This window comes from Condylura cristata, unplaced genomic scaffold (assembly GCF_000260355.1).
Source record: "Condylura cristata isolate star-nosed mole 26May11 unplaced genomic scaffold, ConCri1.0 scaffold00018, whole genome shotgun sequence".
NCBI classification, from domain to species: Eukaryota; Metazoa; Chordata; class Mammalia; order Eulipotyphla; family Talpidae; genus Condylura; species Condylura cristata.
Genome location: NW_004567119.1, coordinates 19,694,049 through 19,706,622, shown reverse-complemented (window position 1 = coordinate 19,706,622; position 12,574 = coordinate 19,694,049). Strand labels below are relative to the sequence as shown.

Genomic DNA, 12,574 nt, shown 5'->3' with positions numbered 1-12,574 from the left:
AGAACTAGGGCACAAACCAGAGGTGCAGGGATAGTGAGGGGATTCACCAGAGACAGAGTGGGGAGCAGAACAGGCAGATCGATGAGGTACACTGTGAGGGGAGCAGTGGCAGCTCAGGAGAGGTCTCCCGCACCATGTGGGTCACCTGTGGGGCGAGGATCAAACTCTCATTGAAATGGTTGCTGCCAGCTTGCAGTGCTGCATCCTAACCCGCTGCGCCACCAGGGAGGGCCTGTGGCTGCTTTATTGTTGGAATTCCTGGGCACAGGTGAACTTGTGTTGGCATATACCCCATCAGGTCAGCACTGGCACCTGAAGCCCCCCACCCCCACCTCCCGATTCCCCTTCCCGCCCCTCTGGCACACACCCTGAGGTAGAGCCTGTGGCCTGGTCTCTCCTGGATCAGCACCAGTGACCACAGACCTCAGAGGTCTGGGCTGCCTTAGTAAAATCCAGAAACCTCCCTCCCTGACTCGCTAGGAAACAGGCTCAGGTGATTTGTTTTGAGTAGTGGGCCTTCTACACCTGTGAAAGATCTCCCTCATGTGTCTTAGAAACATGGTTTTAAAAAGCAGTTCTTTCTGTTTTTTAAATAATACTTTCATTTTCATCAATACTTTCCAGATTTAACAATTTTTTAGAAAGTAAATATCTAGGTTAGAGGGTATTTTGAGTAACAGATTACTAAGTTTTGGCGACATCAGTTTTCTTATTTCTTGTTATAGAATTGTTTCCTTTTAAGTTAGCTGGTACATTTCTTTTTAATTTTTTATAGTTTTTACATCCTTCTTTATTTCATGCCATGTATGAAAAAGCAGTTCATGAACTCTTAAAACTATCCATTCCTTGGTGAGGGGAAAGGGTTGTGCTATCTGTTCAAAGGAAAGAGTAAACTCTTCAGAAAAGTGACTGGAGGAAAAACAGCAGTCATATTTTGGCCATTTTGTGACAGACTCATCAATAACCTTTGACTTACCATTTGACTGTGACCTTCTTTTGTAGAATTTTTATAAAGAAAAGAAGAGACAGGACATATTCATCAGGTAAGCTTGAAGAAAATGTCTGCTTTTACAGTTTTATGTCACAGTTTTGTTATTTCTTGTTTCTTCAAGAAACAAATAAATCCCAAGGCCATGGTTGCTCTGAGAAACTCCAAAAAGTATGTGATATGCTATCTTCCGTAAAAGGGTGAACTCTTTAGACACAGGTGATACAGTCTGAGGGAGCACCTTGGGAAGGTGGTGTCAGGATTCAAGGAGGGCAGAGAAGACTGGACAGTGTCATCAGGCACGCCTGATGGAGGGGCCAGACAGGGAGGGTGATGAGATGCTCTTCCATCGAGAAAGGTTAGCCTGTGAAAGGGGTCTGTAAAGAGCCAAAGCAAACTTGGACATAAACTCTGTGCATTTTCTCAGAACTCTCATTAGCTTCCCACTGGGGCCCACGGCATAAAAAATGTAAGTGCCCTGCCTTGGACAAAGAGCCCAAAATAGAATAGATGGGGTAAGAGAGCTTACACAAAGCTTAAAAGAGCAAGAAGTGACACATTCCTTTTCCTGAGAGAAATAAGGGCTCAGACAGGCGTCTGAGAGAAGGCAGGAAGGCAGGCTGAGGTCTGGTTGTGGAAGAGCTGACGCACAGATCACTCCCTTGCAAACAGCCTCCTTTCTGTCCTTACCAGGTACTTGTACAAGCTGAGGGATTTGCACCGCGACTGTGAGAATTACACAGAAGCTGCCTATACGCTCCTCTTGCACGCTGAGCTTCTGCAGGTGAGAGGGCCAGGGCGCACATTTCAGTGGGTGGAAGACAGGCATTGTCAGTGCCTTTAGAGACGAAATTCTGTGTACTTTGTGGTTTGGACGGGAAAGATCATTTCTCAAGAGACGTCCTTTCTTTGATAATATCTTTATATCTGCTAAGTAGACACAGCTAATTTTCAAATCCAAGTTAAGAAAATGACAGTAATTATTTTATATATATATAATAGTGTATTTTTGCATCATTTTGTGCATTTTTTCATCTCAGTTGTATGTCAGTAATTATTTAAGAATTCTTAGGAAACAGAACTTATAAGCTTCTAGTATTTAGCTTGCTGATTAAAGAGACAAAACATACATCAATGAAGATAGATAAATAGTTTTGTATGCCTGCAGAGAAATGAGTTTTAAATATATGGAGTACGTAGGAATGTTTTCCTGTTTCTACTCTCTCACTAAGTAAAATTATGCTGCAGATAATAAATACACAGATACATCAGTGATCCCAAATATTTCTAGCTCTAATTATTCCTGTATCTTTAGGGTGATGTGTAATTTATTAAAAGCAGCCATGGAAGTTGGCTGCCTGACTTTTGCTGGGAATGCCTGAAGGGTTTGTCCATTTAGCTCAACCTTTGTCTCAGGGCTGGTGTGTGTGTGTGAGTGTGTGTGAGTGTGTGTGTGTGTGTGTGTGTGTGTGTGTGTGTGTGTGTGATTGGTTGTTTGATAAATCAACTACAACACTATAAATCAGTCAAAGATATACTCAAATATTTCTGTATCTTTTTTTTTGGTCTGGGTATTTGTTACATTAATCTCCTTTGATTAACTTAATTAAGAGATTCATTGCCTTAATCTCTTCTGTTCCTTCTGTTTGTCTGCAGTGGTCTGACCAGCCCTGTGACTCCCAGCTGCCTCAGAGAGCCAATTACAATGTTTCTACCCAGCAGGAGCTTAAAGAGAAGTTGTATCAAGAAATCATATCTTATTTTGACAAAGGCAAAGTGAGTGTTGGGTGGTTGGGTCTTGCATTAGGAGAAAGAGTTAAGTGTCTGCTGTGCTGGTGCCAACCACCCAAAGTAACCCCAGACTCCACAGGTTAGGGCACAATCCCAGCCTGACAGGCCTCCCTTCTGGTGCCAGCACAAGTTCCCCGGCCACCCACTCTTCTGACTAATTGACTAACAATTTGGGAGGGTGTCCCGTAACTCCTTCAAGGTTTCATAAGATGCTCTAAAAACAAACAAACTTGGTAAGATGCTGTATTATGATAACAGTTTATGATAAAGGGTACAAAGCAGAACCATCCAAGTGAAGGATCATAAATGGCAAGATTTAGGCGGAGACTCTACTACAAAGCTTCTGTGTCTTCTTCCCATAGATTTAGGACATAATACGATTTGGCAAACTGATGTGTTCACCACCAGGAAGCTCATTTAATCCTTGCTGTGCAGTTTTTATAGGGGTTTGATTACATAGACTTTATTGACTGAATCATCAGTGGCGTGATTAAACTCAATCTCCAACACCCCCTCCCAGCCACCTAATTGCACAGGCGATGATTCTGGCACGACCAGCCCTCATTCCGAGGCTGTCTGGGGGCCGCCTATGTAAATTCAGGTGTGGTGAGTGGTCCACCATGAATAAGAAAGACACCATGGTGTCTGGAGAAACTCCATCCCTGGAACTCAGGACCAAACTCTTCATTATACAACAATGACTTATGGCTTATTCTTTTATACCCTGTGTATCTTTGAATTCTGTTATTTTTGTGGGAGCAAAAATGAATATATAAGGTAAGAAAGGTAATAAAGATCAGTTATCTTGACAACACTTAACTCTGTGGAGACTAGAATTGGCAGCCTCGAGCCTCACTCTGCACAGCCATAATTTCATCTTGTAATTGGTGCTGCGGGGCCAAGAGCTGGTCCCATTTTCCCTGTGTGTTTTCAAGAGATTGTTGGCTCACACCAATTGCATAGGTTACTGTCTTTCTACACAGGTTGTAAGGTGACAGGCAAGTTAAATGCCTGTGGGGGCAGGAAGGTGGAGTGAACCTATGAAGAGCACCAGGAAGCTGTAGTTTGTGACCTACTGGAGAAATCATGTCTGATTGATTGGATCATTTCTTTTATGAGAAATTATTATAACTATATTTTCCAAAGAGTTAGTGTCAGTGGTATTATTTTACAAGTTTGTGAATCTCTTGAACTTCTGATTTAATAGATGGATGTTGATAGTCTGCTCCATTTAATCAATGGTGATATCATTCATCCTGAAGCCTTTGGGAAGCTCCCGTGTATGCATAAGCGATGAACGTGGAGGAAAGCAAATAGTATATGAGTTTTATCTAGAAGACAGTTTTGATCTGGTCCACTGAAAGGGACCAGGGACACTGTGCTAGGGAACTCCCTGTCTCTTACATAGTTGGCGTTTGCTGAACTAGGAGAGAGCTGGATTGCATTTCTGCGGCTTACTGACTTGCTGCACCAGACCCAGCCAATATGAAAAGGGATCCATTGGGAACATTTCAGAGCCTTTTCAGTGACCCAGGCTGTGAAATTTCACAAGGGGCAAACTCGGCTGATGATGATTCCATTCTTGGTCTCAGCCAAAAGCTGAGAAGCAGTCAGCTAACAAGGATTTTAAAATATGTAATTTGAAAATGTTCTGCAACTGTATGTGAACTTCACATGTATTCCTTTAGCAGTCAGAAACAATGGAAGGAACATAGCATCCTGTTAACAAGAATAACGTAGGAAATGACTAGATACTATGGTTTAATAGGACCTACCTAAAGCTGATGAAATACCCAGGCACAACCTGGGATGCAGCCTTGGATTCCAGCTGTGAATCAGGCTGTAGCTTACACAGTCACACATGCTCTAAGGTATTTCCCAAAACTGCTTGACTAAGTAGGTAGTTTAGTTGAAACAAGAAGTGAAAGCCCTAATTCAAACCACAGTTTCTTAAATTCCAAATAACAATACAGTTAGCTACTTTTCTAACCATACCCCAAATAGCCTAACTCCAAACACAAATTTACACACCCAGGACCAGAACTAAAGCCCACACTGACTTTACCCTCAAATAAAACTCTCACATTCTCAGGGCCTCTGGTTCAGAACTGGTTCCCTGTTTTGGTGCTTTACCCTTTAAAGTATGCTTTAATTTTAGACACTCGGTATTCTTTATGTTCTTATAAACAGATTTACCAAAGATGCCCGCAACAAAGCAGCTAATATATAGTAATTTTATATTGTCAGAAAGATGATTAGTTGATCCAAGAGATGAAGCTGGCTGGGAATATTTCAGCATCTCAACCCCCACAATCTTGCTGCTAGCTAGGGGCACTCAAATGGCTTTTGCCATTTGAGAAAGTGAGTGACTGCTTTGTTCTTTGCTTTAACCTGACTTTTCTTTCTCTAAAGATGTGGGAGAAGGCGATCAAACTTAGCAAAGAGTTGGCTGAGACTTATGAGAGCAAAGTGTTTGACTACGAGGGCCTTGGCAATCTCTTGGTGAGTCTGTCTGTGTTCCTCATGCCACCAACAGCCTCCCTACAATCAGTGAGCATGAAGCTAATTCTATGAGCTTAGGCAAGTCAGGATAAATTTTGTTATTTTCAATGGAAACATCATAACCTTGTGAAAGGAAAGGTGACAAAGGGTGAAGACTCAGGGCCTCCCTAATGGTGCAATGGGTTAACTCCCTGCACTATGAAGCTATCAGCAGCCACTGCAGCACAAGTTCAATCCCCAGCCAGGGAGCTGACACACATGGCACAGCAGACCTCTCCTGTCTCACCCATTGCTCCCCTCAGCAGTGTATTTCAGCCAGTTCTGCTCCCCACTCTGTCTCTGGTGAATCTTCTCAGCCTCTGCACCTCTGGCCTGTACCCCAGTTCTTGTATATGTAAAGAAATAAATCTTTAAAAAAAATGACTCTGAGCCTTGTCCAGGAAGCCTCCCCCCTGTGAAAAATTAAAGACAGTGTGGTGTCAAGTATTGAGAAACAGAACATTGCTCCCACCTTCTGGATACCTGTAACTGAACCAAGGACATGAATCCAAATCACCTGCAGGAAGTGGAAGGTTCCTTATGTTCTTTTCTCTGTCTCTGATTAAGTATAGCTGCCCTCTGTGAATCTCAGAAAGTGCTTTTGGAGGTCCTGAACCCCTTGAAGAAACCAGTGAAGTGTGAGCACTGCCCACTGCACAGAATGCTTGCACACACATCTTTCTATGTACATCTTTCAGGGGGTTCCCAGGCCCTTAGATCCCAGGTCCAAAACCTCTGCCTCAAGAGAAAGCAAACCCTTTGACCACAAGATGCTTTCCAAAGGCCTTTTATTTCTCTGTGTTAAGTGGGAAACAACAAAGCAAATAAGCTGATCCCCTCCACCCCACCCCAGCATCCTTGTAATCTCTCTTGTAACCTCCTTTGTTTTATTTTCCAGAAAAAAAGAGCCTCGTTTTATGAGAACATCATTAAGGCAATGAGGCCTCAGCCAGAATACTTTGCGGTTGGATACTACGGACAGGGCTTCCCTTCTTTCCTGCGGGTAAGAAGCCCAGGTGGTCTCCAAAGCCGTTAAGCTCTGGAGTCTGAAGGAGGGAAGGTCTTCACCTCTTTGCTAGATGGGTCTAGTGTGTTAGCAGCTGCTGGCCCTGCTCTCGCGGTGTGAGGTCGCAGAGGGAAACCACTTCCTGTGTGACCGCCTCTTCACCCCACACCCCAGCTGCCTCTGCTCTCTGGCAGCTCTTTTGTGAAACGACTTTTCCCAGGTGGACTGAAAATGGAAAAACAGAACCATCCTCTCCACTGGTCTACCACGGGTCAGGCAGGGGAGAGTGTGGATTGCTAGATTTAGTTGTTTATTTATTTCCAGCCAGAGCTAGTTGGAAAGCCACTATCCCAAGGACTGGACTACAAGAGTTCACAAAAATAAATAAAATGGTGCAATGTAATGGTGAAGGAACCCTGTTCTCCCTCCTTTCCTCCCTTCAGTTTTCTCTAAGAGTGATTTTACAATGTAAAAAACAAAAAATTCCTCTTTGCTACCACAAGACGAGCCTTTTAGAACTGAGCTATTTTTGAAAGCAATTATTATTTATATTCCCCCTAATTAAGATAAAGGTGGGGAAAAACAATTTAGATCCCTTACCGTGCCTAATGAGGAGGTGGTTCATTCATTCATTTGATCGCTTTTTTCCTGTACACACATACTAAGTCATTTGAGCTACAGTGGTAATTGCAAGGGGATAAGATCCCTGCCCTCGTAGATTTTAACCCTAGAAGGTGAGATGTTAATTAAATAATCACACAAACAAATGTATATTTGAAGTAGAACAGGTAAGATATTCTGTGCTATAACCAGTGAGTATTCACCTGAGTGGAATAAAAACCTGTACACAAATTTTGTATGTGAATGTTTTAGCACCTTTGTTTATCTTCATCACAGATTGCACATTACCTGTGTTTCTCAACAGGTGATGGGATAGATAACCCGTGACATAGCGTCGAATGGAATGCTTCTGGGTCATAGAAAGGAGTGAATCCCCATGCAACCCTGTGGGTGAATCTCAGATGACTTGTGCTTAGTGAATGAAGATAGATTTCAAAGACTTCATTCATTGACTCTATTTATATAACACTCTGATCAAGCCAGCCCTTGCTTGAGGGACAGAGAAAGGATTGTGGTTCTCCGGTAGAAGGAAGGGGTGGGCTACAGAGATGTGTGCGAAATCCTATTGGCGATGGAACTCTTTTGTGTCGTGTTGCAGTCGTGGCTATATTGACCAAAACTCACACACTTACCCTAAAAAAGGGACATTTTTCTGTCTATAAGTTTTCACTGAATTTTGTACAGTCAGGATAGACATCATTTGAAAGGTGAGCTGGGAGTTAAGGCGGTGAAAGGGGAAGGAAAGAGCATTCTTGGCAGAGGAAACAGCAGGCAGAGGCTGTCAACATGAAGAAATGAGAGAAGACGAGTGTGGTGGGAATGGAGGGAGCTGGGGTGAGCGGGTGGTTGAGGCAGGAAGCATGCAAAGAGCATGAAGAGCCCTGGGGTGAAGTGGGGTATCCGTGTGCATCCTGGTTGTAACCAGAGTCACCACAAAACTTTCATGCTGGCAAGGTCACCTGGCCAAGGGTGGAGTGGATGGGAACTCAGGGACCCTCCCTGGTGGCACAGTGGGCTAAAGTGCAGCACTGCAAGCTTGCCAAAGCCTCTTCAGCATGAGTTCCATCCCTGGCACCGAAGGTGATCCACATGGCACAGCAGACCTCTCCTGACCCACCCGCTGCTCCCCTCAGCAGTGCACTTCATCAGTCTGCCTGTTCTGCTCCCCACTCTGTCTCTGGTGAATCCTCTCACGGCCCCTGCACCTCTGACCTGTACCCCAGTTCTGTATGCCATACCATGTGGGTCACCTCCCTAGTGGGGATCAAGCTCCTGCTGCAGTGGCTGTGGAGGGCGTCATAGTGCTGAGACTTAACCCCTCGCACCAACAGGGAGGTCCTGGTTTGCGATTTTAAATCAGGGAACTAGGAAATCCTTTACTAAGAAGGTGATACTTGAGTCCAAACATGAAGGGAGTGAAGCCAGGTAAGTATTAGAATGACTACTAGTTAAGATGATATCTACTAGTAGCTGTCAAGTATCTATTAGGATGACAAGGTTACCAGTGAGAACAGCAGATTCAAAGGCCTTGAGGCTGGAGAGAAGCACACACAGAAGGGTAAATAAGAGAAGGGGCAGAGGACTATGGGACTGGACTGCAGAGGCCGTTGGCTTTATAAGTTGTTTGTAAACGTTTGGCTTTGTGCATACTCTGTGCGAAATGAGTTTGGAGCTTCCAAAAAATGTAGGTCAGCAATTTGATATTTGGATCTGGAAGATTCTGAGATGGATAGAATACTTAGTCTTCTATATACAGTAAAATGGTGGTTGTGGTTTTCTGACCTGTAGTTTCAAGAAATAATGCCCATGTTGAGGACTGTTTTGAGAAATTGAATATATAGGGATACTTCATATGCTCCGTAGAGTATAAACTGCTTTCTAGTTGTGATGTGTTGTCAAAGTCTGCTTAAAAACATAAAATCTGGAACGTAAATGCCTCTCTGTGCTACAGACTATTCCACCCAGATTCAGAATCTTCTTCCCCTTCCCCAGCCAGGTCTCCTCTGATTCTGTCAATGACCCACTCTCTTCCTGTTCCAAAGTTGCTAAATTCAGAATAATTGTTGACTCTCCCATTTCCTTTCCCTCCTCCAAATGCCACATCCTGTGGCTTTCCCCCCCCACTCAGCTCGTCTCCCCGGATTCCTACAGTTGGACACGCCCTCCCCTGCCATATCAGTTGCCTCATGACAGCTTCCGTCATGGAAGCTCTGTGAATTCCCTGCAGCCTGTCATTCTGGCTCATCCCCCCAGCCCAAGATTCTCTAGTCAACCTAACTCCATCTTTCTGCCCTTGAACCTTATCCTTTCCACTTCCCATGCCTAGTTGTTCTCTCCGCCCATCTGTCTGTCAGTCTAGGCCCAGTCACATCCGTATCCTCCTGGAAGCCTCTCTTTCCAGTTGAGCTCTCTCATATTGAGTTTCTGGCCCTCAGTTCCTTTCACAGATGCTGACTGTCTCCTACCATCATGCCTTCTTACCCTCTGATCCCTGCCCGCCACATGTTGCCTGAATGTTAGAATTTCTCAGGGTGTGTGTCAGTCACATAAGTCAGTTTGGAAAAGTGTTCCAATATATATGGCCATTTTCATCGCCTTCAGTGTTTAGCTGAAAAGATATCCTACTTATACGAAGATTGTCTTGCTTACTTGTTTGCTTGTTTGATTTTTCTCTCTTCACTAGGAGGTAAGTTTCCTGCCAGTGAGGCCACCATTCTATCCCGAGTGTCTAGCCTATTTACTCTTTACCCCTTACATATTTGTTATATAAATAAACAAGTGTTTTTTTTTTTTTTAAACATTTTACAGGGCAACATGAGCCCAAGTTTTCATTAAAAATATATCTTGCATCTGAGTGACCAGCAGATGAACAGAACCCTCTAAACCCAGCTAGGAATTAGCTTGACCGGCAGCAACAGCTAGCCCCAGACCTCGGAGAGTTCTTTTTAAAAACCCAATTGTACTAGATTTATAAATGACAAAGGAAGCTATAGTTAGAAATGGAGAAAATAAGTGTTTAGTGCAGTTATTTTCTATGATACTTTGATGTCGCTGTACTTTGTGTGTTTCGAGACTGGCCCGGGACTGCTGGGGATTCTTCTTTACCTCTTACCTGTCCCTTTGCTGTCTGACTACCAGGTGTGTTATGTTCACTCTCTTCCTATTTTCATGTTCACAAAGGCAGCGCTTCAAAGTGCTGTCTGCAAACTTACTGGATCATGATGAGATGAGAAACTTGTGCTTGCATGTAAATGAATGCTCCTCCTTGTCTCATCCAGAATGTTTTCCTCTGAAAAAGGCAGCTAAATGAACAGCATACCTGGTGAGGTCACCGAGCTCCTTTAGAGCATAAGCTCTATATTTTCTTGAAGATCAGTGTAGATGGTTTGTAGCCCTGCAGTAGGCAAGCTGGGGTTTGGGCCAATCCACACTGAGAAGCACTACTCAAAGTTGTTTTTATGCTCATGACTTAACTGCAAAATACGTGAGCTCTTTCCAGCAGTAATGGTTGCTGTGTGGCGTGTAGTGTTCAGGGAGAACTTGACGATGGCTTGCACATTCGCTGGGGAGTGACGTGCCTAGCATGAGAATCTCCTGTTGCCCTTCACCCTTTATATGGAATTACCTGTCTGACCTACAGAATAAAATCTTCATCTACCGGGGGAAGGAGTATGAGAGGCGAGAAGACTTCAGCCTGAGATTGCTGACGCAGTTCCCCAATGCAGAGAAGATGACCAGCACCACGCCCCCGGGAGACGAAATCAAGACCTCCCCAAAGCAGTGTATCCTTGCCAAGGGGAATTGTGACCCAAAGACTCCTTAGCCTGGTCAGCCGCTGCCTAACTTCTCTGGCAGTTGTGTTTGTTGGGGATGACTATTCAGCACACCTGGTGCAGTACCCCACTGTGGTCCTGAAGAAACAGACAGCACCCAAAGATAAGCTTCATGCTGCTGGTTTTGGAGTGTGGGTGCTTGAACAAACGAAATTATTTCAGACAGGTTCTAATCACCTATTGCTAATCATCCTGATATTTCATTCATGTCTGTTTTCCAGTGTCCAGGTTGTATGTCAGGTGTCTGACCAAAAATTACCTTTGGGTTAATTTTTAAATAAGGTGTCTTGGAGATGCAGAAGGGAAATCCATTTTCATTGTAGTTCTGGCATTGGGTAGGGAGGAATGATGGATGCAAGTTCCAGCTCCATGTACAAAGCAGGAGAAACAGGTGTCTGCCTGGGACAGCTTCAAGGCTCAGCCCTTTTCCCTCCTTAACCAGCAACTCAGATATGCAGTGTTTCACCGTGAAGCCAGTCATGAGCCTGCCACCTAGCTATAAAGACAAACCAGTTCCAGAGCAGATCTTAAAGTAAGTGGGCCTTTTTGATTTGGCTTTTTAAAAGTATTCTTCACTCCTGCTTTATTGAAAAGTATATCAAAACTAAAGTCTTAGATTCATTCCCATTTGGAAGATCTTCTCCTGTCTTAGTGCACTGAGTTTGCTCCACCAGAACTCACAGATTAATGGCTTACAAAGAGCAGACACTTACTTTCACAGCTCTGGAATCTGGGAAGTCCAAGATCAAGGCCACAGCTGATGCAGAGTCCGGGAGCTTCCTGGTTCGCAGACAGCCACCTTCTCATTGTGACCTAAAATGTGGAAGGGGCAAGGGAGCCCTCTGGTGTGTCTTTTTCATAAGAACACATATTACATTCGTAAGGGCTCCACTGTCAACCTCTCTTAAAGACCCCAGCCCCTAAAACCCTCCCTCTGGGCATTAGTGTTTCAATAGGTGAATTTCTGAGTGGACACGGACTTTCAGACCATAATAACTGCCCATTCCATTTTGAGCACTTGGTACTCAGAGGGGCTGCAGGGGTTTTGGCAGGAGGAGGGAAGTTGGGAATTTCTCGTTTAGGTTTTAGACCTCTGGCTCTTATTTTCACCCAGAAGCATGCACTGAATAGGGCTGACCTGGGCCTTCCCTGTTGACACAGCAGGTTAAAGTACAGCACCATGAAGTTCGTGGCAACTGCTTCAGCACAAGTTCAATCCCTGGCCAGGGAGGTGACCCACATGGTGCAGCAGAACATTCCTGTCTTAGCGGCTGCTCCCCTCATCAATGTATTTCAGTAGATCTGCCTGTTCTGCTCCCCACTCTGTCTCCAGTGAATCCTCTCACCGCTCCTGCACCTCTGGCCTGTACCCCAGTTCTGTATGCAAAAATGAATCAATTAAAAAATAAAAAGAATAGGGTTGACCTCTCCCTACCTGCTGGGCTCCTAGCAGTAGAAGGCCTAATACCTGTTTAAACTGTGAGCTGTGAAATACTAAGTTAAATTAACATGACATGAAGTCAGATTGCACACTGCCTCCAGCCTCTTTTGTGGCAAGTGTCAGTTTCAACATAGCTTTGTGAATGTGACTCAGACTGTGTGAGAGGTATTACAGGCTTTGTTGAAATCATACCAAGGCGGGCTTGTTCTGAAAGAGAAACTGTAACATGTGGCTTTGTCTTTCCCAGTTACTACAGAGCCAATGAAGTACAGCAGTTCAGCTATTCCCGGCCCTTCCGGAAAGGAGAAAAGGACCCAGACAACGAGTTTGCTGTGAGTCCTCCCCTTGTGTCC

At 44.3% G+C, this 12,574-nt stretch overlaps 1 protein-coding gene across 1 annotated transcript in view; it reads left to right on the top strand.

Moving 5' to 3' along the window:
* The window catches only part of DOCK5 (dedicator of cytokinesis 5), a 166,128-nt gene that overhangs the window by 139,585 nt on the left and 13,969 nt on the right, over positions 1-12,574 (top strand). Inside the window, exons 36-43 of the mRNA XM_004685387.2 lie at positions 1,003-1,043; positions 1,682-1,772; positions 2,645-2,764; positions 5,192-5,281; positions 6,219-6,323; positions 10,588-10,729; positions 11,231-11,312; positions 12,469-12,553. Of these exons, the coding sequence (XP_004685444.1) occupies positions 1,003-1,043; positions 1,682-1,772; positions 2,645-2,764; positions 5,192-5,281; positions 6,219-6,323; positions 10,588-10,729; positions 11,231-11,312; positions 12,469-12,553 (756 nt within the window). The remainder of the gene's footprint in view (positions 1-1,002; positions 1,044-1,681; positions 1,773-2,644; positions 2,765-5,191; positions 5,282-6,218; positions 6,324-10,587; positions 10,730-11,230; positions 11,313-12,468; positions 12,554-12,574) is intronic.